The 26,979-nt window shown below is 46.5% G+C and overlaps 1 protein-coding gene across 4 annotated transcripts in view; it reads left to right on the top strand.

The window, feature by feature from the left end:
* The window catches only part of LOC147708596 (uncharacterized), a 174,286-nt gene extending 147,659 nt beyond the window's left edge, over positions 1-26,627 (top strand). For 2 of the 4 annotated variants that reach the window (XM_086927274.1, XM_086927273.1), the window contains exon 7: positions 23,472-26,627. In XM_086927274.1, the coding sequence (XP_086783400.1) occupies positions 23,472-24,196 (725 nt within the window). In that variant the 3' untranslated portion in view covers positions 24,197-26,627. The remainder of the gene's footprint in view (positions 1-23,471) is intronic. The other 2 variants (XM_086927272.1, XM_086927271.1) reach the window with 1 other exon arrangement.
* Positions 26,628-26,979: the final 352 nt, after the last annotated feature.

Genomic DNA, 26,979 nt, shown 5'->3' with positions numbered 1-26,979 from the left:
AAGAGTTTAGCAGGGTGAGAATGCAGTCGGGTAGAGAATGGCAGATGTCCCGGAGTATGGAAGGGGGGCAACAGTCGTCTGGGGATCCAGACTTAATGCGGGTGGCAAGAGTGGCCAGAGAAGTAGGGTCTAGAAGAGGAAGTTGTGTGAGTGAAGAAGTGTTGTAGGGGGGGGAAACAGATCCAGCGCCAGGAAGAGTGACTGGAATGGTGTCCTTGATCAATACAATTTTTTCGATAAAAAAGGTGCTGAGAGTGTTGCATGCTTCCTGTGTGGGGGCCTGAGTTGGGAGCGTCCTAGGATCGGAGGTGAATTCATTAAAAACTTTGAAAATTTCTTTGGACTTGCAGGGGGCAGATAAGATTTTTCCCGAAGCGTAAGCTTTTTTTGCTGCGAGGATGGCAAGTTTGTACCTATTGCGGGCGACCACATAGGCATCTCTACTTAGAGGGCAGTAGTCTCTCCTCCACTTACGCTCAAGTTGACGAAGTTCCAAATGGAGGGTTTTAAGATTGGGGGTAAACCATTTATGGGAATTGCTGTGCCGAGATTGAGGGAACTTAGTTAGGGGAGCAAAGATGTCACTGGCTGTCGTGAGCCAGTCTGCCACAAGCCCATAAAGCTCATCGGTACCAGTGTCATTGGATAGCAGGGGACAAGTTTGGGACAGGTGAGCCAGCAGTTTGGGGGAATCGACAGCCTTCCACTTACGGGCAGTGCCGACCTCCCGCGGGGGGGACCCTGATCTGGCCAACCGCCGAGATTGTGGTGTCGTTCAGAGAGTGATCCGACCACACACAAGGTGTTATTAGTGGGCGAGAGGACTTGACCCCATGGGTCCAAATATGATCGAGGATGTGGCCACCCTTATGGGTGGTGGACCTGACTAGTTGAATAAAGTTCAGGCTCGAGAGACCCTCGAACAGTTCGGAAGCATGCGGGCCGGCGTCCTCGTGCTGAAACCAGTAATTAAAGTCACCAATGATGACGATGCGGGGGGAGGAGGTGGCGATGTTGGTCAGCTGATCGATGAAAGATGAGGGGAAAGACGGCATAGAGTGGGGGGGACGATAGAGTACCATAAGAGTGACTGCACCTACCTCAGTCCCGAGGCGGAGGACCAGGGTGTCCACTTCCGGTAAAGTCATGGCCGCGGAGGCAATAATCTTGAGATCCTTGCGTATTACCGCCGCCACCCCTCCCCCGGTGCGACCCCCTGATCGGTTGGTATTCAGCAGAAAGTAGTCTGGGGGTAGCGCAGCCAAGATGTCGGGGAGTGAATCGTCAGTGAGCCAGGTCTCTGATAGCAGTAGGGCATCAGGACTTTCAGTCAGAAGTAATTGCAGAATGTCGGCTTGGTGCTTGACCATAGAGCGGGTGTTCAGATATAAAACCCGAATCTGTGACTCGGTAGGAGCCGGAGCAATGAGTGCTGGCGTCGGCGCAAGATGAGGGAAAGGGGTGCCTGCAATGCCGAGTGACGTGATACGAGTCCAGGTGTCGGGGGAGAGAGGGCTGGCACAGGCGTGTAGGCACTTAAGAGCGAAGGGAGAGTAAAATATAGGAGTGGCAGCATCCCTAGCCCCTGGGCCCGTCCAGCCGCGGACGGGCGCAGACAGGCTGGACTTAGGCGCGACTTCGGCGCGCTGACGGCGTGCCCGCTGCGCCCGTCCGCTGCGCTCCCTGTAAAGGGGCGCCATTTTATGGGCTGAGGTCGTGAGGGGCCGAGCGCTGCACCGCTCGCCTGCTCAGCGTCCTCACCCAATATGGCGGCCAAACAGCGCGACCCGGCGGGAATTAATCTCCTGCGAGGGCGGCTGTCCAGGATGAAAGATAGCGGCAACCTGCACAACAAAAAGGTTAGTCGTATGCCACAAACAATTAAAAATGGATTTTTAAAAATGAATTAAATGTGCGCTAAGAGCGCGGAGAGCAGCGCGAGTCAAGCGCGGATCAGGCAAGTGGCTAGGTCCCACTGGCCGGCTCGTGACTTCCAACCAGTCATGAGGGGCAGCACAATGGTTTTTATGGGCTGAGGTCGTGAGGGGCCGAGCGCTGCACCGCTCGCCTGCTCAGCGTCCTCACCCAATATGGCGGCCAAACAGCGCGACCCGGCGGGAATTAATCTCCTGCGAGGGCGGCTGTCCAGGATGAAAGATAGCGGCAACCTGCACAACAAAAAGGTTAGTCGTATGCCACAAATAATTAAAAATGGATTTTTAAAAATGAATTAAATGTGCGCTAAGAGCGCGGAGAGCAGTGCGAGCAGCGCGAGTCAAGCGCGGATCAGGCAAGTGGCTAGGTCCCACTGGCCGGCTCGTGACTTCCAACCCTACTGATCATAATGTGACACAAACCCAGTGGGTGGCTCTAGGGGCCATGATTGCCAAACAGAACATTGCACAGTTGTGGGGGTCACAGAAGCCTCCTACTCTTGAATTGTGGGTTAAAAATATGGATTGGTGTATGTTCCGAGAAAAAACAGTGTACTTGGCTCGGGACGCCCCCGGAAATGGAACAGGATTTGGGGCCCTTGGAATAGATATAGAGGGGATATATGTGTACCACCATTTGCCGAGGTCCTTGATGTCCCACTCTCCCCCTGACCTATTCATTTTATTGTGTATTTTTGATGTTCCTCTGTGTCCTCTTTCCCCCCTCAATGTTTCGTTCATTCGTACCATTTGAAGATATGATGCTTCACCCTCGTACAGTCTTCACTTTCCTATGTATCGTATTTGCCTTGCTTGTTTTTCTCAAATAAAAAGAAATATTAAAAAAAAAAACTTTTATCTTCCATCCTAGAACGTTCTCTCCTTTACAATTCCACGTGACATCACAGTCACCACACATCACATCATCGCAGCATAGCCAGGAGCTGACTCGACTGTTATAACTCATCTCAATTCACTCTCCTCTAAAATGTAATAGCCATATACAAGGTTTGCAAATTGTTGATGAACAAAAGCTACACCTTTAGGAAGAGTACACCTAGTCCTTGGTATAACCCTCTGTCAACTTTCAGGTGCTATTCATTGTCAAAAATGCCTAACAACCTATGCAAGACATGGTCTGTCTGTGAAATGCCTTTGATGGAGCGTGAGCACTGCAGTAAAACAATGATGCCCCCACACCACCCCATTTGGGGGTGAGGGGCCTGCAGTGTTTATGACAACAGAGCTCCAGCCGCTGGATTGTCATCTCTGTAGTATTCCTATTTGATGTCATTTCTAGAACCTTTGATGTCACTTAGAATGCTGCTGTGTCTTGAGCTCATTCTGCTGTGAGCTGCTCCTGGGTTAACTGCCTGTTTCTACTTGTGGATGTCAAGTAGTCATTCCTTCATTAAAAGCTGTAACTCAGAACCTGCGTTTGGATTGAATTACTACATAATTTCTGGCGACGACTGGGTACCTACAGCTACTACTTTCAAGATAAAGACTTCTTTTAATGACAACGTTCACTCTTGTTTCTGGAAGCTTGTTTCCTGCCTACAGCTCTACACCGCTGAACTTGACTTTAAATGGTGCCATTCTCTGATGCAAGAAAGCGACCCGTGAGTTCTACAATTATTTTTCATTTTTGGCGATTATTGCTCTTACCGGGTATTAGATTCAGTTGCACGCATCTTTTGAATCGCGTGGAATCTCTGCACCCGCTCTGCCTGCACTCGCAGCATCTAGGCAACTCAGAAGCGCCTAGCAACATTCAAAAGCTTCCATCTTCGTTCTCCGATCCCTCGGAACTCCGCTGCATTGTGGGAACTCCGCTGCATTGTGGGTATCACCTTCAACCTTGAGACGTCTGACGTCACAACGTGCCGCCATTTTGTTTATTTACATTTTACATCGGAAAACAGTGCTCACGAAGACGCTCTTCTTTTCCTCATATCTCCTTCGTTTTGCCTCGTTTTTCAAGCGGATTCATTTTCCTGCTGTTCACTGACATTAAGGTACTGGAATATAATCTTACATTTATTTTTATTTTTTTTTTTTTCTCTCTCATTTTTACCACCATCTTCCAGACTATCCCAGTTACAAAAATTACTTAAACATGTCCAACATTGCTGCGCCACCTCATTTCTTACAAAATGCTGGTGATCCTAATATTGAATGGGATTTATGGCATCCTATGTTCTTAGCCTATGTTGAGGTGTTAGAGAAAGATGGGTGCTCCGCTAAACGCAAATTAGCTCTTCTCAGACACTGTCTTGGTGGAGCTGGCATTAAAGAATTCGACAATCTTCCATCACTTGATGATGCTGGAGACTTAGATGTGTTTGAAAAAGCATGTGCACAAATGAAAATTCGTTTTGGAAGGAAGATAAATACAGTTATGGAACGTTTTAAATTTTATTCCCGAATTCAAAAACAGGATGAATCTATCGAGGATTATGTTTCTGCTTTAAGATCTCTAGCTTGTTCTTGTGCTTTTGAGACCATCTCTTACGAACAAGTGCTCAGAGATCAGATTATGATGCGCACCAAGAGTAAGAAAATCCAAGAAAGACTCTGGTTAGGTACAGAATCTTCTTTAAGCTCTGTCATCAATATAGCTAAAGGCATTGAGCAATCCGAATTGTTTGTTTCAGAAATCAGAGGTCAACCACCCAAGTCTCAAGTCACTGAAACTGAAGTCGCATTAATAAGAAATCAAAATTTTTCATCCAGTTCCAACAAGTCATTTCCCAAAAAAGACAATGAGAAGAAAGTTGTTGAGAATAAAACTATTGCTGAAAATAAATTCTCCTACAGGAAAAATATTTATTGTTACAGGTGCGGTAGCTCTAACCATGTTGGAAATTATAGAGGATGTCCAGCTTGGGATAGAGTCTGTGTAAAATGTAAAAGAAAAGGACATTTTTCAAACGTCTGTCGTTCTTCTCAAAGAGTCAATTACATCTCCCAAGAAGAAGAAGAAGTTTTACAAAGCTTTAATTGTATTCTATCTGTTGATGACTCAGAACAGAAAGAATTTCCCTCTTTTACCATTTTAGTTGATAACCAGCCTATCCTTTTAATGATGGATTCTTGTTCATGGTACTCCATCATTGGTTTGAATCTGTTTAAAAGTCTCTGGGGGGATAGAAAATTATTGACCTCCGACATATCTCCAGGGGGTTACACTGGTAAGAGAATAAATATCGAAGGCTTCTTCTGGGCTGATTTTCAAGTTGCTGATCGTTTTGCTAAAGGGAAAGTTTATGTCGCCACCAAAGGCGTTGCTATTTTTAGTTGGCCACATCAACGCCTACTCGGCATTAAACTTGATCCCAATGCAAACCCTCCAGTCTACTTGGGAGAACCTTATGTTTTAAGTATTTGCGATGCTGAAGATAATTCTTTGTTTGTAGAAAATACAAAAAAATGCTTTCCTGATGTTTTTAAAGACACTTTGGGTAAATTTGTTGACTTTCAGCATAAAATTATGCTTAATGACAATGCCATTCCTGTCAGACACAGGGTCAGGAATGTTCCACTGGCCTATCGGGAGAAGTTAAAAGACATTTTGAGTGATCTTGTATCCAAACAAATTATTGAACCCATAGAATCATCTCCTTGGGTTTCCCCCATTGTTTTATCACTCAAAAGTTCCGGTGAGCTTCGTCTATGTGTGGATCTCCGCAGCTTGAATAAGGAGATCTGGGTAGACAAGCATCCCCTCCCCAATATCCATGAGTTAATTTCCTCTCTCACTGGCGCTACCGTTTTTTCAACCATCGATTTAGCTAGTGCCTATCATCAGGTGGAGTTACACCAAGACTCGAAGAAACTTACAGCTTTTGTCACTCCGGAAGGCATGTTCCAGTATTTGCGCATGCCTTTCGGTCTCGCAAGTGCTGCTTCTGTGTTTCAACGCCTGATGAAAGAGGTTCTTCTTAATTGTAAAGGGGCTATTGCGTTCCAAGACGATATTTTAATCTTTGGTGTTGATGTCGAGGAACATGATCATAATTTGCATTGCGTACTGTCCAATGTGCAGAAGAAAGGTCTCACTCTAAAGTTCAACAAATGCAAATTCCGACAATCTAAAGTTGAATACCTAGGGCATGAGATCTCCAGTGATGGGATAAAACCCAAATTAAATCATGTAAAAAGTATCACTGATGCCCCCACTCCCCTTTCGAAGGAACAACTATTATCCTTCTTAGGACTTACCGAATTTTATGGAAAATTTGTGAAAGACTATTCTACCATTGTACATCCCTTACGCTCTTTGCTAAAGAAACAAGCCAAGTTTGTGTGGGGTACAGAACAGCAAACCTCCTTTGATTCGTTGAAAAGCAAAATTGTTAATGCCCCTTTCCTCAAACCCTTCTCTGTCCATAAAGATTGCATTGTATGCGTAGATGCCAGCAATGTAGGACTTGGTGCTGTTTTGATGCAAAGAGATCGTTTTGGTGAATATGTTGTTTCCTACGCTTCTAGGACTCTGAGAGATGCTGAGTTTAATTACTCTACTATAGAAAAGGAACTCCTTGCTTGCACGTGGGCTACTCAGCATTTTCGACAATTTATTTGGGGTACAAAATTCACTTTGAGGACCGACCACAAACCCCTTGTCAACATGTTGTCAGCTGGGGGTGGCAGAACTCTCACCGCCCGTTTGGCCCGTCTCGCTGCTAAACTGCAGGAGTACCAGTGTGAAGTTGTCTATGTTCCAGGACGGCTTAATGTACATGCAGACTGCATGTCACGTCTTCCTGTCAAAGAAATTCCCAATACGGTTATCTCTGATGAATGTGATGTTGCTTTCTCCCTCTCTGATGTTAATTTAATTTGTGGTAAGGGTTCAGAAAATTCCATCACTGAAAGCGTTTGGTCTGATGCCATGCGTAACGATGAGGTTCTTACCAAGGTTAAGTCCTTTTTGTATGCTGGTTGGCCTGAAGAGCGGAAGTTGTGTGGTGATTTAGCTTCCTTCTTCAAAGTAAAAGACGAACTGTCAGTAATAGATGACATGGTCTACAGAGATGACAAAATTGTCCCACCCCTTGACGTCCGTGAATCTATTTGTAGATTGGCCCATGAAGGTCACATGGGTATGTCCACCACTAAAAGAAGAATCCGAGAGTATTATTGGTGGCCCAGTTTAGACGCTATGGTTGATAGGTGGGTAAGGAATTGTTCTCCATGTTTCTTAAGCGACAAATCTGTGAAACCCATTTCTTCTGGATTTTCCCCTATTGAATTTGTTTGTGGACCTTGGAGGAAGTTAGGTATTGATATCATCGGTCCTTTTAATTACCAGTCAGGTAAGGACATGTTCGCTGTAGTACTTGTAGATTATTTCTCCAAATGGCCCGAACTCAAAATTGTCGATAAAGTTAATTCTGAAGTCGTTGTTGAATTTCTAAACGAAGTATTCTGTAGAGAAGGTTTACCTGAAGAAATTGTCTCTGACAATGGACCGCAGTTTGTCAGCGAAGTTTTCTCTGCTTTTCTTGAAACTTGTGGTATCCTCCACAAAAGAGTTTCTAATTATTCTCCCCAATCAAATGGCCAGGTAGAACGCTTTAACAGAGTTATCAAGGAATCTTGCCAATTAGCTCTACGGAGTGGTTTAAAATGGAAAAAAGCTCTACAAGCTACTCTGTTTACCTATCGGATGTCCCCCAACTCTGTTACTGGCTTGTCCCCTTTTGAAATGTTGCGTTGCAGGAAACCTGGTACCAAAATTTTTCCTTGGTGGTTGAAGTCAAAGGACTCTGGATATTTAGAATTGGATATGAGTAGAATTAGAGACCGTGTTGGTAAATACCAAAACAAAATGGTTAGGAACTCTTCCCCCAAATTTGTCTCGCCCAAAATTTCTGTTGGTGACTTAGTCAGAGTAAAGTTTGGTGGCATCATCCCCAAAGGCATTTCCAGGTGGTCTTCCCCTGTCAAGGTTACGGAAGTTTTCAGCAAAGCTGTCAGGGTTGAGGGCGGTAAGATTTGGAATTTTAGGCGTGTCTCTGTTTGCAAGTCGAATGTCATAAATGAGAAGTTTGTTCAGTCTGTCCCCAAGCCATCTGGTTCTGGTTTTCATGGTTCCCATGAAGCTTTTGACAATCTGCATTTTTCCCAAGTTCCCCTCCCCCGAATTTGTCCTAACAATGTTCCTTTTCAGACTGCCTTGTCCGACACTCATGATGATGGATCCCAAAATACTCATGATACCGCTTCTCAAAATACTTTTGATGTTGTTCCTCAGAATTCTGTTTCTCAGGCGTGTTCAGTCCAGCCTGTTAATTTACGCTGTAGTTCTCGTGTAAAGCATGTTCCTGTAAAGCTCAAGGATTACGTTTGCTCTTAATGTTTTGCTTTTTCTTTATGTTTCCCTTTCTTTTTGTTTTTGGGTTTATTGTTTTTTTTTTTTTTTTTGTTTTTGTTTTTCGGGGGGAGGTGTGTAGTATTCCTATTTGATGTCATTTCTAGAACCTTTGATGTCACTTAGAATGCTGCTGTGTCTTGAGCTCATTCTGCTGTGAGCTGCTCCTGGGTTAACTGCCTGTTTCTACTTGTGGATGTCAAGTAGTCATTCCTTCATTAAAAGCTGTAACTCAGAACCTGCGTTTGGATTGAATTACTACAATCTCCTATACATTTATAGTCATGTTTTTACTTTTGAACATTTTTTAAGGTTATCCAGCGAACACTGGAAGACATGTTTGTGAATTGCAAATCATGTTTATAGATAAGAATCCCAATATGATTGTTACCCACCTTGAGAGGACAGGCATGGGCTCCCGGTAAATACTGTGGTAAAGGAGATACAAACAATAAAATGAGGGAACATGTAAACACCTCTGTTTAAGGTCGGGCTTTCAAAGGGGTCGTTTTGGCGGGTTTGTTATTCATACCAACTTGCACCTGATCCCAGTCTCCAGAGAATATTAGTTTGACAATTGCAAGATGACTCTCTGGCACACACTTGAGCGTCCATCTTATCATATATTATGCACCTGCCCACACGCAGTTGAGAAGTCCACTGTAACGTAAATGACCTGTGACAGTAATAGTGTCCATGCCAATTAAAAACTGCAAGAAGAAACTGATCTTTGGTGTTGAAACCTGGTCTGAATTCCATTCCTCAATTTGAATAAGTACCAGTTTTTACAAACATTTTAACAGTACAGTGTAGTATCACCATTACCCTGTAACATGCCATATCTGACCTAGTACTGGTCTTTGACTTTATACTTGAACTCCCCTCGAATTCTGGTATCTGTATTTAAGATTTCAGACATGTTAACCATTATTTAAGGTTAAAAGATATCATGGGTGCATTATTTTGTCTGTACTGGATGTCTGACTATGTTTTAACAATTCACAAATTGTTTTGATGTCAGAGACAGAAATTAGTTGAAGCAAGCCAATGCCTGTGAGACACTCTGTCAACCTTCCTAAAGCTCCGAACCCTCATACACGGCTGTCAGGTAAGCTAGCTAACTCTGTTCACCCACACCCAAAAGAATCTAAAATGTCTTATTTTCAGGACCACTGTGCAAGCAATGGCCCTCTCACACTTAGATGGAGGAGGGGTTGTGCCGTACTCTCTGGTCTACCCAATAATTCTCCTAGACCATTAATGTGCCTGGAATACTGCACCAGGCACAGGTTTCCATATTTGCAGTTGGAAAAGCCATGTGACATGTCCTAATAGTCCTATTACACCTGTGCAGAATTCTACACATTTGAGAATTCCACACAGGGAAAATGGAGCCTTTTGTGGAAATGCACATTTGGTTTTTCTGTACGGGAAAACGTGTTCCCCAGGACATCTCCGGTTTATCTTTTACCCTTCTTATTCTGGAAGGGGTGTTACTCCAGCTCTCAGCTGGAGTAAAATTCCTACCATTTGCAGGGTGGGAAGAAAGAGGTTGAATAGATGTTGAGGAATGCCCACAAATGTACAATTGTGAGCTTCCCTTAACCTCCAAGGCAAACCATGCTTTTGAATGCCCACCTCTGGTTTCCTGAATTAGATTTACATATATTTTTGTGGAAGAAAAATCGACAGGGCATAAATTCCTGGCAGATGTAAATAGAGCCTTAAATATACGTTTAATGTTGAAAATGCCTCAATGAATAGGGCCCATGGCGGATTAAACATTGCTCATTGTGCATCCTCTTCTTTGCCTGGAGGCTACTTTCAGTATGTTCCAATTAGTCTCTGTTTTTTAATTTGTGGCTATTTCATCTGGTCTGATGGGAGTAGGGTACCTTACTGTGATTGCCAGTGTGTCAATGCCATTATCTCCTCAAGCATAGACAATCCTATCTAAAAGGATAGCTTGGCATATTCACTAAATGGAGATGATATAGCACCAAACATAGTTACACTCTTTTTTCAATGAGAACCTTTCTTCCAGTTGTTCTATCACTTGTTTTCCATGCAAAGAGGAAAAAACAAAAACAAATCTTGTGAGCTCAAAGTCCTACAATAAATGTCTTAAAGAAAATGAACATGTAAAAAAAAAAAAAAGAAATGAACTATGAGTGCAAGGGATCATAATCTCCTTGGATGGCAGTGGAAAAGCTGAAGCCCTTCGCTTGTGACTTGGTGTCTTTTGAACCAGGAACATCTAGGGCCCAATTCACAAAGGTACTTAAATGTAGTAAAATTACGAGTACGGAGTCTCTGCACTCGTGGCATAGTCTCCAGAATCAGGGCGGAATCTCTGCACTGAGCACTGCAGTGCAGAGAAACTGCCTGAGTGCGTAAATTCCGCCCGGGTGCAGAGACTCTGCAACAAGTTTAGAGACTCCGCACTGGTAACTACCCATAAGAACTTTCGTGAATTGGGCCCCTGCTACTTATTTCAGGCATCATGGACACGTGTGAACAGCAGGACTTGCATTGGTTTTGCATGTAGCGGTCAATAGATTTGGGATCAGGCATCTTCTCAGACCAGGGGATAGCTGCTACAGCAGTCAAGAGTCCCAGGGGATGAGCCAAGAAGTGTACTTGTCTTAAACAGCTGCAGTAAAAGAGACACCTTATATTTATTGAAGGGGGAAGCTTATGTACCTGCAGTATGGAGATGAAGAATGAGTGTCCCTAGTGACAGATGAGGGGGAGGCTTCACCTGTGGAGGTGGGTGAGATCTTTACCTTAAAGTACCTATGGTGAGTTGGGTATACCATGTCCTACTGCATCTTCTTGACACCCCAATGCTCCATTCAGTAAGTTCACCCAGTGTAGTGAGTCATTCTGGTGGTAAACTTGGGAGGCTGAGGACAATCCTACCCTTACCCCATCTCATGAGATCCTGGATCCCTCTTTTATGGACCACAGCCTGAGGACTGCCACCCCTACCCCGATCAACACACACAGGACCACAGCTCCTCCAACCCCTAGCATCGCCAACTCACCCACATTGCCACGACCTGACCAGACTTGGGCCAATAATCACGGTGCATCTGTTAGCCCTCGCTCCGACCACCACTCCAGCACTTCCCCCACTCCCACTAGCCCATGCCCTTATAACTCCCTCACTGTACAGCGTGCTTGCCCACTCTCCAACAGGAACTCATCTAACCTCCCTTCCTCTAACCTCCCCTACATTGCCCACCCGCATCGCGCACTCTTACATCGGATAGGGAACTTGTCATCCGTGGTCCTTCCACACCCCCCCAGTTCACCTGCCTTGATCACACCTCCTTTTGTCCCACCCGTCTATACCCCTTCTCATGCCCCATAACTCACACTCTGATCCTGCGTCTGAGCTCAAGAAAATAAGCCATGAACTGCGTTCTCTCAAATCTGTCATCCTCAAACTCATTAAGCCACCGAAGAGCTATCCCTTGATCTACCCCCCCCCCCCACAACATGGCCACAATTGAGTTCCCCCATCTCACTGCCTCCTTGACAACACATGAGAGCCCACTATTGACCCACCCGAAACCCCCAGCCCTTTACTAGAACACCACCCCGACCCTACTGCCCCTTCTAGATCTACCAGATCCATAAATCCTTATTCAGAACCTGATATTCTCTCCCTCCTCCTGGAATGCACCTCACCATACTCAGAAGCTGATATTCTCTCCATCCTCCTTAAGTTCTCCTCTCCTCCCTCTGCCAGCCCAGTTCATGCTAAATCCTCACAAACAGCCCCACTTAATTCAACAAACTCGTCACTCCCTAAACATGGGAATGCGGGACCCATCCTAACCATCACGTCACCTAATGCACCTAACTCGTCACTCCCTAAACATGGGAATGCGGTTTTCATCCAAACCATCACACCCAACCCCCAAAGAGCGCCCAGTATCAACGCCAATTCCTCAAACATCAATAACCTCCTGCAGATCCCCACTACAGAACCCGCGCTCACAAACACCTTGCACAAACCACCCCTGAAAAGCATGTTACTTAACTGCAGATAAGCGGTGAAACATGCCACAGACCTTGCGGATCTCATACTTGCCCAAGATCTAGACCTCCTTATTCTCACAGAAACCTGGCTCAACGACTCCTCTGGCCCTAGCCTTGACCTACTAGTCCCTCCTAGTCGCAAAATTATCAGACTCGACAGGGTTAAGAAAGTGGGAGGGGACATAGCCTGTATCTTCTGAAACTCATTCACAGCAAAACAGTCCCCCTCAGCTACTCTCTCCTCCTGTGAATACCTATGCATAGATATCTCTAGCACACACAGACCATTATGCAGCCTTCACATCTTCTACCACCCCCCAGATGATAACCTCCAACTCATCGAAGAAGTTATGAAACCCATCTCCTCCAACCTTGGCCGTCACTCCCCCCAGATCTTCCTTGGTGACTTCATTCTCCACTGGAATGACCCGCACGATCAGTCAGTTCCATCCCTCAAAAACTTCCTAACCGACCTATCGCTGACCCAATTCTACGACAACCCCACTCACAACTTAGGCTCCACACTGGATCTCATCATCGCCAACCTCAGCTACATTCATCTCAACTCCATTCTCCCCTGTGACTGGGCTGACCATCATTTTATCAACTTTCTAATACTTGAAAGCTGGATCCACAGAACTGCTCAACCAGGGAAACTAAAACAGTGGAAAAGATCGCCCCATAACACAAGCGTCAGTGGGCTCATACAGCGATGCAATCTCTACCTTCCGCCTCCTGCTAACATGTCTGACGTTCACAATCTCACTGAACACTATAACATCACCATGCTATCTGTTTAGAATGATACAGCCCCACTTCATCTAAAAAGAATTCCCATAAAAGACTCCAAGCTGTGGTTCAATGACAGTCTAAATGCTGACAGACGCAGTCTTAGACTAGCTGAACGTAAGTGGAGATTCTCTCCCTCCACAGATCTTCTAATAGCTCTACGAATCAAAAGAAGTACATACAACAAACGTATTAGGATGGCGAAAGCCAACTTCTTCAAACAACAACTTGACAGAGCCAAAAATTGCCCGAAACGACTTTTTGAACTCATTAAATCTCAATCGAACAACACCTCTTCCCAATCTCAGCATCCGTCTCGCCCACAACCAAACTGTGATTCGGTTGCTAAATTCTTTCTCGAAAAAATGGAAACATCGAATCAGACCTAAGGTCTGCTGCACTCACTCTCTCTCACTCTCCTGACGCCTCTGACTCCACTCCCCTGACCTCAACTCTTGATCTTCCACTCAACAACAAGGCCTCTTGGAGTCATTTCCCTCCCCTCAATGTCACTACCATCCGCAATACTCTCTTGACCCTTAAACCCTCAAATCACTTCAATGACCCCCTTCCCCCCAACTTCTTTAAAGAAATGATTGGCTCACTAGCGCCACTCTGGTCAAAGATCATCAACGCCTCACTTCCGCAAGGTGAGATCCCGGACTGCTTGAAGGCGGACCTTGTTCTCCTCATTCTCAAAAAACCCTCTGCTGACCCTGTTGACTTGAACAACTACCGCCCAATCACTAACATGCCTAACATGGCAGAACTTCTGGAGAAATGTGTTCATGAACAACTACGCAAACACATTGAGCAATTCCAGCTTCTCGTCCTATTCTAATCGGGCTTCCGCATTGGACACAGCACAGAAATGGCAATCACTCACATTGTGGACAAAGCTCTCACTTTACTCGACCAAAATGAAGCCTGCCTCTTCATTCTGCTCGATCCCTCTTCCGTATTTGACACTGTCAAACATGACAATCTACTCTCCCTCCTGGAACGCAGGATGGGGCTCTCAGGCACGGTCCTTAAATGGTTTTCCTACTTCCTCAGCAATGGAACACAAAGATTCAAACCCAACCAGTCTCTCTCCAACCCAAACCCATGCACACTTTGTGTTCCCCCAGGATCCTCACTCTACCCCACACTATTTAACCTTTTTTTTGAAACACTGACTTTAATTCTTAAAGCCTCCAACATCACATGTACATGGGCGACACCCAACTCTACATGAAAATCTTCTCCCCCGAAGACATCAGCTCTCTTAATGGAACCCTTCTCAAAACCCTCAACTGGCTCACCCCCAACCATCTCAAATTAAAAGCCCTCAAGACGGAATTCCTCCTCATTGCACCCGCTAGTCAAACATCCACGGTGGTGAAATTCCTCTGTAACGTCACAGCACTCAACTGCACACTTCACATCATGGACTCCACTAAATCACTGGGAGTTGTGCTTGACAAAAACCTAGGGGGAAAGGGGGACAAAAACCTAAACATGCAAGACCACATCAGATCTTCCACCAAAGGAGCTAACTTCCAACGCTGCAGCCTAAGAACACTCAAACCCTTCCTTCCCCATGATGACTGTAAATTGGCGGTGCAAGCACTTGTCATCTCCATACTTGAATACAGCAGTGCAACTCTTTGCGGTTTGCCAAAACTCAGTTTAGCACCTATCCGAGCATCTGTAAATGTTGCTACTAGACTCATCACGGGCTCCAAGTAGAACAAGCACATCACCCCGGACCTGAAATCGCTCAATTGGCTTCCCTTTGAAGCAAGGATACAACTAAAGATCACTTGTATGACCCATAGGGCACTACATTTCAACACCCCACTCTACCTGACAAACAAGCTGAAGCTCTCTGGTGGCTCCCTGTCCAAAAGGAGCACCGACACTGCTGCTCAAGCCCAAGAAATTTGATATTCTTAAAACATACAATCGTGAGGGGGCGTGGCTTGACCGACGATGGTGTAGGACGTGTCTCCCGGGAGCTCCGGCGATCCGCCACTGTCTTAAGCAATTACAGCGGGGCTGGGGTCCCACGGCACTTACTCTTGCAGTGGACATCGGCGGCGGTGACCAGGGCCTCAAGCTGAAAGGCTGCAAGCTGCCCGGCGGCGCTCTATGGCAAGGAGAATCGCAGGACTTGGAGGTCCGAACTAGCAGGCCGCCATTTTGTGAGCCCCTATCGGAGTCCCTCTTCAGGCGATCCCACGGGGCCTAGGAGGGCTGGAGAACAAGTGGGTCAGAGGCGGGGGAGGTCGGCGGACGGAGCCTGAGCTGCGGAGTCACCTGAACTGAATGCAGGTACAGTGCGGCTGAGCGGGGGGCCCCAGGTGTGAGGCGCGACGGACTGCGGACACCCCCAGCCCCCTTGAGACGCTGCCATGGTCCAGCTTTGGGGGCACTAGACTGCAAGTTGGCGTTTCAGGAGCGCCTGCCCTGCTGCATGGCTGGGGATTGCGACTGTGAGTCGCGGCAGAACGTGGGCGCCCCCAGACACTTTGAGACTCCTCCACCGCCCGCAGTGGGATCTATGGGCTGTTTGCAGACACGCCTGGGGGGGCCCCCATATTAACATCGGGACCCTGGATTGTAGGGGCTTGCATTGATCCACAGTGATGAGTGGCGACTGAGGCGTGTTGCTGAGCGGTGCCCTGAGAATTGCGCCGGCTGAGACTGCAGTGAGGCGGCAGAGAGCGAAGCAGTAGCGGCACGGTGGAGCAGTGGCCTGGTACGGCCCAACCGGAGAGACTACCCAGTGCGTGACCGTTGGGAATATCTGAATCCACTACGCAGCGGGGCTCGTGAGGCCCATATCAGGTACAGCACGGCTTGGGGTTGTGGGCCGCGAGAGGGCGGCACGTCAACAGGAGTGCTCCCCTGCCATTTTGATACTGCTTCACCCGGCGGCCCTGGGACTTTTGGCATTGTGTGCTGCTGCGGCTGGGGCCACTATACTCTACCCGGGGCCTCTACGCTCAGTGGCTTTACTGGTGGGGGGATAAGGAGACAGCAAACATCAAGCCGGAAGGCAACGAGGCGCTGGGTGGCCCGCCCTAACGTTACGGAGACCTGAGGCTTCCTCCACGCTGTTTGGCCTGAAATCACTGCGCTGCGGGGCTATAGGAACCCACATTAGACAAAGCGTGGTTGGGGGCCACAGGAGAGCGGCACGGATAGGAAGCTCCCCCGTCTTTGTCGAGGCACCTACATCGAAGCAAGCGCGCACGGATCACGCGGCCTGGGGGACGATAAGCCTGATGTTGACGCGTTCCAAGGGGGGGCAAAGTGGATCCAGCTGCCGCCTCCAGAGACAACACCGTGGTAGCCATGTGGGACAGGGCGGGAGCATTGGCTCCCAATGTGGGGACATCGCAGGCTAACGGAGGCTCGGCACCAGTGACTCACGCCTTCATGACGTCCTTCTTGTCTGACCTCAAATCGGATATCGGCGCTTTGCGCACGGAGGTGCACTCGTGTGCGAGAGCTTCGAAAGGAGGTGACTGACTTGGGGGACCAAGTGGATGGGCTGGAGAAAACAGTGGATGCTCGCACAGAGGATCAGGAGCAGTTGTGGCAACGTCTCGCAACGCTGGAGGAGCAACACATCGAGCTTCAAGTAAAGCAGGAAGATTTGGAAAACCGGAGTTGCCGGAACAACCTAAGTGTGCCTCTTGGTGCAGAGGGGAACGACATCATGACATACGTGGCACGATTACTCCATGAAGTATGGGGGGACGAGGATTGCCTCCCCGCTGGCTTTGGATCGAGCCCATGGGGTCTCCGGGCCGGCGGGGAGGCCGGGCCTCCTCCCAAATATCCTAACTAGAGCCCATTTCTTCACTGAAAAGGAGGCTATCCTTAAAGCGGCCCGCGCTAAGCCCTCATCTTCCAATGGGAGTCTAAACGCCCAGTGGTGCGAACCTACACGGAGGCGGCCCAACTGCTTGGTATTCCGACATCCCCGCAGGCCAGCCCTTCTCGCTCCCGGCGTCAGGAATGCGTGCCTGCCAGACCATCCTGGACTACTGTGTCCCGCCCTCGCCGTTCGCCACGAGTAGATGAGCAGTCTGCCTCCCAGGCCAAACAGGATATTATCTCCCACATACGATCACTCGAGGGGGATAAGGAAGACCTTAACCCGCATTCCTCGACCCCATGACAGACTGAGTGCAGGCCTGCGCGGAACTGTGAGGCATATTCCCTCGGACATGTGTCCTTCCTTTTCAGATTGCCGATCACTGTCCCACACAGATCTACACCCTGGCTCCCTCCTTTTAGGGTGGGGGACTGGGGCTCCCCTGCATGATGAGTGTAAGGCCAACTACGCCCTTACCCCCGCTGATTCCTGAGAGAGTGGCATCCCTGGGCTTATCTGAACCCTAGGGTGTAGGATGCTCGGTGACGGGAACAGATGGACTTGGCCCGGTTGGCCACTGTTGGGTTACTGCCCTTCTCCCCTGTACCTTTCTTCTCTCTACCTCTCACTGCTTCCTTTCTCTCTTTCTCTCTCTCTCTCTCTCTCCCCTTCTCTGTGTGCGTTGGGTTGGGGGCTACGCGGCGGCGGCGCTTTGTGTTGGGTGAGGTGGCTGACCTTCCCTGCGGATATATGCTGCTGCGTTGCTGGGATGGGGGAGCGCGGATGACACCTGTTCGGATTCGAGTATGACAGCTAACTTGCCTAGTCCTTTAAAGGTTTTAACACTTAACGCCGCTTATTGTGGGCCTGAAGTCCCCCAATAAGCGGCGGAAAACATGGCGTTACCTTCTGCAGCAGAACCCTGACATCATATTTTTACAGGAAACCCACCTCGTTCAGGCAGATACTGGGCGCATGGCGCACCCTAGATATCCTCTCCAATTTTGGGCTACGGCAGACACCAAGACAGCAGGCGTAGCAATATTGTGCAGGGCTGTCATCAGGCGGGGGGAGGCCAAACCCTTCAGGAGCGGGGATGGACGCTTTCTTAGAGTGAGTGTGGGGATTGGGCGGCGCATCTTTACTCTATGTAATGTGTACGCACCCAACCAGATGCAGGATCGGTACCTTAGATCACTTCTGAAAGAGCATGTCCCGCAAGGAGATCCCTCGCTGATTTTGGGGACGGGGCTTTAACTTAGTTTGGGACCCAGAAGCAGATCGCAGCGATGCTTCGTTTAGCGGAGCTGGGACCATGTCCTCCGCACTGCGTACTCAAGTGGCAGACCTGGGGCTGTTCTATGCGTGGCGCTATCACTCCCCGGAGTTGAGGGACTATTCATTCTACTCTCACGCCCACCGCTCGTACTCCCATATAGATTATTTATTAATTTCCCATGCTCTGCTGCGTGACGTGTTGGGTGCCTCCATGTTGGATATCTCGCTGTTGGATCATGCGCATGCCGAGCTGCTCCTACAGGACCCGAACGCTTGCCCTGCGTGGGAGGCGAAGTGGCGACTGCCGCCGGGTATTCTCCGGGATGCAGCTAATGTAGATTGTATTAGAACGCCCATTGACTCCTATTTTTCTAGTAACGACCTGTCAGAGACACCTTTTTGCGTGGTATGGGATGCCTTCAAGGCAACGATCCGGGGCCACATTACCACTCTCTCGATCGCACGGACGCGCGTGGCTCAGGCTTTGGAAGATAGCCTGGCAAAGGACATAAAGCTAGAGGAACGACGAGATCAGAGTGGCACCTCGCTGGCATCCAGGTGGCAACTCGCCAATCTCAGAGGGCAGCTTCGGCTTTTACGCACTAACAAGGTGGAAAAATCCTTGCTGGCTCTGAGGTAGAGATATTTTGAGGGAGGAGACAAGGTGGGCAGGCTGCTGGCAGGGAGGCTGAGGGCGCGTGCTGTCAGGGCACATATAGCCAATATCCAGCTACCAGACGGGACGCGAGTCACCTCGGAGAAAAACAAGAGTGAGGCGTTCCGGGCTTACTATTCTGCACTGTAGAAGAACGTGCCACCATCTCCGGACGTGGTGGCGGAAGTCCTGAACAACTACATGGGGACGCCGCTACATCCACACTATGCGAAGACCCTGGAAGGCCCGTTACCCAAGAAGAGGTAGCAGCAGCCATGAGGGATCTTCCCCTCGAGAAGACTTCAGGGCCAGATGGTCTACCTCTGTGTTTCTATCCCATGTTTCAGTCACAGATTTGGTCCCATCTTCTACAGCTGTATAACTCATTCACTGACACGGAGGGGCCGTCCCGCAATATGGGCATGGCGGAGATAGCATTGATCCTGAAACCAGGGAAGGATCCCGCGCAGTGTGCATCATACCGCCCTATTAAACACTGACTTTAAAATCTATACCAAACTCTTGGCGAAGCGTCTGGATCCCCATATGCCGGGTATCGTAGACCCGGATCAGGTTGGTTTTATTCGCCACCGGCAGGGAGCGGATAACGTGCGCAAAATTGCGCACCTAGTAGGGAAAGCGTACCACTGGGGAATTCCGGCTTGCCTTCTGTCGCTAGATGCGGAGAAAGCGTTCGACCGGGTGGACTGGACTTTCCTGCGGGCGGTCCTATGTAAGATTGGGTTGGGTCAGAACATGATCACTCGGATCATGGCACCATATCTTGCCCCGCAGGCTAGGATTCAGATCAACTGACAGCTCTCTGCGCCGTTCATGATTCATAGGGGTACCAGACAGGGTTGCCCCCTCTCACCCTTACTATTTGCCCTTGAGGTGGAACCACTGGCAGAGATGATCCGTCAGGCGACCGACATACATGGTATCTCCATGGGTGGCCGTGAAAATAAGGTGGTGCTGTTAGCAGACGATCTCATCCTTACCCTAACGCGCCCCAGGGAGTCCTTCCCGGCACTCCATACAGCACTAAACCTCTTTGAGCTGGCCTCGGGCCTCAAGATTAATCATAGGGAGTCCTGGGCCCTTAACCTTACCATCCCGAAGGAAGAGATCCCCCTGCTGGAGAAGCTAGTGCCATACCAGTGGGCCTCCCAGGGCATCCGCTATCTTGGCCTCCAGGTAACTCCCTCTCTAGACACATGGACACAAGTGAATTGGCGGGAATGTCGGCGGTCAGTCCTGGAAGACTTATGGAAGTGAAGACCCCTAGTGCTGTCGTGGCTGGACAGACTCAATGCCATGAAGATGTCGATCCACCCTAAAAATTTATATCCGTTTCAGTGCCTCCCCACGCCCATTCCGCTACGTTGTATACAAGGCCTCCAGCGCGACCTCTCAAACTTTATTTGGGGCGGGAAACGACCTCGGTTCTCGCAGAAGCTTCTGATGACATCGAGAGATAGGGAGGGACTGGCATGCCTCAACCTTGTAGACTATTACTGTGCTTCGCACCTCCGCTTTGTGGTGGAGTGGGGGTGACGGAGAGTGAGAAGGGATGGCTGCACATGGATCTGGTAGTGACGGGGTGAACCATCTGGGACCTTGCCTGGCGACATCGGGCGGCACGCTCCAAGAGAGCCTATATCGTGGTACCCACAAGGACGGTGCTAGACGTATGGGATAAAGTAGCTGCACGCAGAGGCCTTACGACATTTCCTTCACAGCATACCCCTATAGAAGAGAATCCGTCCTTCCCACCGGCACATCACTCGCGTGCCTTCGCCAAGGGGACGCAGGGAAACGGCAGGGTGATTGCTGACCTGTTTGAGGAGGGTAAGCTTAAATCCTTCGCGCAATGTAGAGAAGAGTTCTGTGTACCTTTGGCGGCGAGGATTCAATATGCCCAGCTGAGGCACTGGGTGTCTGGAGAGGAAATCTATCAGGCCGCCACGCGTGCCATCACCCCCTTTGAACGGCTGGTCCGGCATCCTGTTGAATCTAAGGGGCTTATTTTGCAACATCCATAAACGCCGCCATCCCACACCTATCAGTGCAAATGGCAAGCAGTATCAGACACAGACATTACCCCTGCGCAGTGGTGTAGGATATGGCAGGATATCCCCAAAGTGTTCTGTGTCATCCCGCAGCGGGAAAACGCTTACAAACTCATGACTCAGTGGTACTACACGCCCCAACCTCTCCACAAGATGCTTCCTACATCCTCCCCCTTGTGCTGGAGGTGCCGATCTGCATCGGGGATCTCATTCATATTTGGTGGGCATGCCTGTCGCTAACTTTATTCTGGAAGGAGGTCCTTAGCTACATCAGGAGGGTGCTGGGGTTCCCTTTGCCTGAGGTCACGAGCACAATCCTACTAGGTATTAAACCTACTGGCCTGAAGGCCCTCACCAGGAGCGATTGGACCTTGGCGCTCCAAATGTTGGGAGCGGCTAAACAGCTTATAGCCCTGTATTGAAAAAAAAACGAAGCCCCTCCAATCGCAGCCTGGTTTGTGTGTTTATGGCATGTTGTCACAATGGAGCTTTTTACAGCTCGGCTGCAGGCGTGCGACACCCGCTTTAAGGCTGTTTAGCAATCTTTAATTAAATATCTCTGTGCTGTTGAGCATGCGCGCCATGTACCCACCAAACTCAGGACGCTGTCCCTTTTTGAGGATGCTGTTATCCCCTTGACCCGAGCAGATTGCTTCCATAGCGGCCCCCCTGCGCTGCGACCCATTCGCCGTCGGCACTGGGCCGGACCTATCACCCCTCTTCCCCCTCCCCTGCGCACGCCGCTCCTTCTCTGTCCTTTCTGTCTCTCCTTCTCTCTTTTTGCTCACTTCTTTTTGTCTCTCCTTTCCTCTTCTGTCTCTACCACTCTTTGGGCTCTTGGGCCCTTTTGGGTTGATTGTTGAGTCTGGGCTAGTTGCCTGTTTGTTACGAAGGTGGGCCTTAAGGGTCTTGCCTCCCCACAGGACCAGCTGCTATTACATTCTGCACCACGGAACGCGGTCGGCCCCTCGTGGGTTGTAGGCGCAACGCTGTGTACAATCTAACTTTCTGCAGAGATTCCTAGCAAAGTTAACACACTGCTTGTTCATGCGGCCGGCCCTTGATAGGGTTGTAGGCTTACCGCTGTGTATCTAACACTCCTGTGGGGTGTGTTTTTGACAGAAAATAAAAAGATTTGAAACAAAACATACAATTGTTCATTCTCTGACATCGCCCCGAGGATCTGGAACTCCCTCCCAGCGGAAACAAGACTGATTCCCTCTACACTTGCCTTCAAAAGGGAAGTCAAAAAACTTCTAATGAACAGTGCGTTGAACTAGATGCTGTGCTCCTCTTGCTGCTAAGTTACTGCATTCTGTCTTGTTTGTTCTTGTTGTTATTTATTGCCCTATATGTCGGTCTCTCCCAACCTGCTTCCTTTGTCCTCCTCAATTTCATCCTGCACCTGCTGTCTTTTGTCCCACTGTTTCCCTGATTTCTCTCCCCTAGCTGTTTCTTTGTCGACTTAAACCATATGTAGAGCGATCTGATACCCTTTAGGGTCATGTTCGCGCTATACAAAACTTTACAGGAATAAATCTTTGCTGCCAGTATGTGATAATTTGTATTTTTATAATTTTCTAGCAAGACAATGGGTTAATAACAGTATATGTCACGTGTGCTAGAGTTCTCAGCTGTTGGCTTATCTTTTGGGGAACGATTCTTGCACTTCCTTACAATCATCGAGAATTGGCATACCAGGAAAAGGAATCGATTGGAGTAATTGACTAGGAAAAAGTCTAATCTGAATTGTTGAAAGTGTCAGCAATGGTGAAAAACACATGGCCCTAGCAAGACAGCAGACTTGGAGAGTCCAGTACTGGGAAGTGTTGATGTGACTCACTTCCCCACGTTACAGTGAATCAAACGATTAAGGGTAATATCCAGTGAAATAGTATAAAACGGTATAAAATGGTGCCAAGAATGTGTGATTCCATCTTTCAACAGGAGTATGAGTGGAATATTGAGAATGGTAGGTGAATGGGTCATGAGGGCAAGCAGAGAATGTTCTAGATCAAGTGGAGCAGGAATTGCAAGGGAATTGGTGGAGTGGTTGGCTGTACTATGTGAGGCTCCTGTTTGAACAGGCATGTTGTTATGTAACAGCTTCAACCTGCTCACTGTGGTTGGGCTTTTCTTCCATCTGACAGCACGAACATTTTAAGTTACAGAACAAATGAGGTTGTATACTGAAGAGCATATTGATTTATGACTTGCAATGTATGTTTCTTATATACAATGGCAACTTGTGGCAAAAGGAGTAATTGATTGTTAGTTTCTGTGTTACGCTTCTAATATATTATTTATTTTATATCAGTATACACTATTAACTTTTATTTGATCTGTTTTCTATGCAAATGAAAGATTTTAAATGGAATGTAGTAGCCTGTTATGTTTCTACATTTGGAAAGCTAACTATTAACTTCTTGTTTCAATTTGACAGATGATGGAGAACTGGACTTCTGTAGCAAAGGTGGAGATTATACTGAATGTATGGAAACCACTTCATCTTGCAAAACACCTCCAATACAAGTCAACATGGATATGTGCCATAATTCTGATACAACAGACAGATGTTTGAGAGAACTTCAGTCTGAAAATAATTGGGAATTTGAAAGACCGGACACTATTCACTGTGAAACGGCTTTCAGTAATGCATCACATTTAAATGTACATCCAGAAATTGTACAATTAGTGACATCTGCCAAATGCAGTGAAAAAAGTCAAGGTGTTGTTAGGAATGCCAAGTTCTGTACCAATCTTTCAAACCCAAAACAAAGCCTGAGACCGTATGCCTGCATTGAGTGCAATAAAAACTTCAGCCAAAAAGGAGAGCTTAATAGGCATAACAGAACACATACAGGTGTGAGGCCATATGCATGCACTGAATGTGAAAAGAGATTCTTTCAAAAGGGAGATCTTACCACCCACAGAAGAACACACACCGGTGAAAAACCATATACATGCACGGAATGTCATAAAAGCTTTAATCGTAAAGGTAATCTTAATGAACACCGAATATTGATACATTGTGGTGTAAGACCGTATAAATGCACAGAATGTGGAAAGAGCTTCAATCGAAAAGGCCGTCTACTTAAGCACAGAATAATACATACTGGCAGTTTCATTAACAGTATTGAATACAATTCAAGCCATAACTTAGCATGACATCTTGGACTTCTCCTTCAAGTTTGGAATAAGGTTAAGCGTATGAAAACAATCAAGGTAATTGTCATCAGTGACCAATTAACCTAAACATGCAGTGCATTCCAAGACTGTGCACCCCAAAAGCAGGAGGTTGTTTCACGCATCTTTGATCATTAGTGAGACGAGCATTATTAAAATGTAATTTTTTTACAAAAATTTAACTGTGTGAAAAAACATTTGAGCGACTTTGATCATCAAAGCTATTTAAGCTTTTCATGGCATCACATTCATAGTTAAGCAGTTATACTAAAATTGTAACTAAGCAAATTGTGTGATACAACCATCAACGAGACAGAACACTACAAAGGAAAACTCAACTGCAGAAGCTACAGATGTATTGCTAAATGAAGTGCACCACTAGTGACTAACGCTCATTCATACAGAATCCATCAGCTGTGGTAATGAAATGAAAGAGAAAGGTGAGAGATGAGATCTCGGAAAGTGAAATCTGTACCAAGTCTTTTTGGTTTTCAAACAGTAAACTGGACCCACAAGTAAATCTTATCACAAAAGAATCAACAAAAAAAAACATTGATAATTATATGAAAACATGCTTATATAAATGTGCTTAGGTCATAGGTATCGAAAGGTGTTCCGTTCTCGTACTGCCTGCACAGAAAGAAAGTTTGAAAAAACAAACAGAAAGATGCAGATTCTGAAATTTGTAACTGGAAACAGGATTTCCTCATTTCTGGACGTAATGTGCTCAGAGGATGGTAGTTGGTCAAACACACACCAGATTAGGCTGGTCTGGAAGATCCAAGAACAATTTCCGAAACATTTAACTTTACAACCAGATGGACACTAGAACCACAAGCCTAACACCCTAAAGGAACAAAATAAAGTTATAATCCTGCAAAATATTCCAGTTCAGCCAATCGATTGGTAATTTTAATCGGGTAAAATCATTTTTAAAAATCATTAAAAAATCATTAGACAAAACATATATATCTGGAGACACCAGCAAAATGTGACACAATAACCTGCACAATTCTAAATCATTTTAAGTGAAATAGAGTATGAACTCTCACAGGCATACCAACATATAGCACCCCCAGAAGAAACACCATGCAAACTTGAGAATGGTGGGTCATTTTTGGTGGTATTTTTCTCAGAATGCAGCTGCCAAAAGCACACTCACAGTGAATCTGAAAGAATGCACAGCAGTAACCTTAAATGTCAGTTACTTTCTTGGCATTATTAAAAAATCTATAAATGCAGTGAATAAAAGAAATTTCTTTTCACACAAGGAAGTATATGAAAAAGGAACACTTTGTGTATGTATGCTAAAGAATAAAACTATTGTTAAAACTATAAAACAAAAAAAGGCGAGAAAGTCAACATACAGTGGTAGTCAATGACACTTGACGAGATTACATGATTGTTTCGGATATGGCAATGTGCCATTCTTCAAAGAGCAGTAATTGGGTATCTGTCACAACAAACTGATGTATACAGTAAATACCCCTGTCAAGTTACTGTAAAATATCACACTTTACAAAATGTGAAATATCAAATAAAAATCTATTTCATGATTACTTTGCGTGCAGAATAGGACTTCTACAATCATGGTATTTATGTTCCTACATTTCCAACTGTATTTTCACTCATCTTGATGGTATTTATCTATATTTATTTTGTGTTCTGTGTAAAAATGAAGCTTCAACTAGTATGCTTCTATGTTGATTTAACCCATAAATGTGCACTCACATGTAAGTGTTTGTAGTTAGTTAGCGCTATAAGCACCTGTATACAACAGTACTCATCTGAGGATATTGCAAGCAGGTGTGCATATCTGCAGCTATTTCAGCTTCATAAGGGAATCTCCCAAAGGAAATAGGGACCCTATTGTTTTCCATCACTGTTTTATGTGTATGTTTGACCCACATCCAATGACACGTTTCTGGTATATCATGCTTTCTTTAAATTAGTAGTGGAAAAGTGGTACATTGGAACTTCGGAAATATTTATTTGTAACCTTCATCTATAACAGTTTTCATTTATATCAGAATAGTGATAATAAAATGCTGCAATTCATCATTTGCTATTTTGATTGGAAGATTAAGTAATGTCTATTTTGCCTTAAATCTTTAAGCAGACATTAGCACAATTGACCAGACGTTATTTGATATCAAAGGACAACAACTGCTAAATATGTGTCAGTCAATATTTAATAGACTCCATGTTTGTTGATAGGCGGATGTGTGTTCTTGCAAGCATCTGAAGGTGCTGGTCAGTCACACTGTACTAACATTATCTATTCAGTATTATTAAGACAAATGAATTGAACTTTTTATCAGTGTTTAAAATTTCTACTAGTAGCTGACAGGAGTTCTTTGTAGACCCTGGTCTCTTATTAAAAAACTTGTAATCGTTTTCTCAATTGATTGACATATATTTCTGCTTCAAGGCGATTCATTGTGATTCTGGGCTCTGAAAGGAAAAACACATCCTCTGCATGGAGTCTGGAGTTCGTCTGCAACTGTGCAATCTATATTCATTAGGTAAATTCCCTTTTATGCTGTTAACCTACTGACGCTCAGTGGGTCCCTACATAAATACCAAATGACCACACTGCAGATGTTGAGCACAAAGTGTGGTACCTGCAACCAAGACGGTTGTAAGCCTGTTAATATCCATCTTCTATGATTTTCTTTCAATAAAATAAAACCCTTAGTGTAAGTGCATGTGTAATTTCCAAAGCATTTATAAAATAAAAAGGGACAGCTCTAAGAGTCTACCTA

Source organism: Lissotriton vulgaris, chromosome 6, assembly GCF_964263255.1.
Source record: "Lissotriton vulgaris chromosome 6, aLisVul1.2, whole genome shotgun sequence".
NCBI lineage: Eukaryota > Metazoa > Chordata > Amphibia > Caudata > Salamandridae > Lissotriton > Lissotriton vulgaris.
This window is presented reverse-complemented; position numbering and strand designations above follow the sequence as displayed.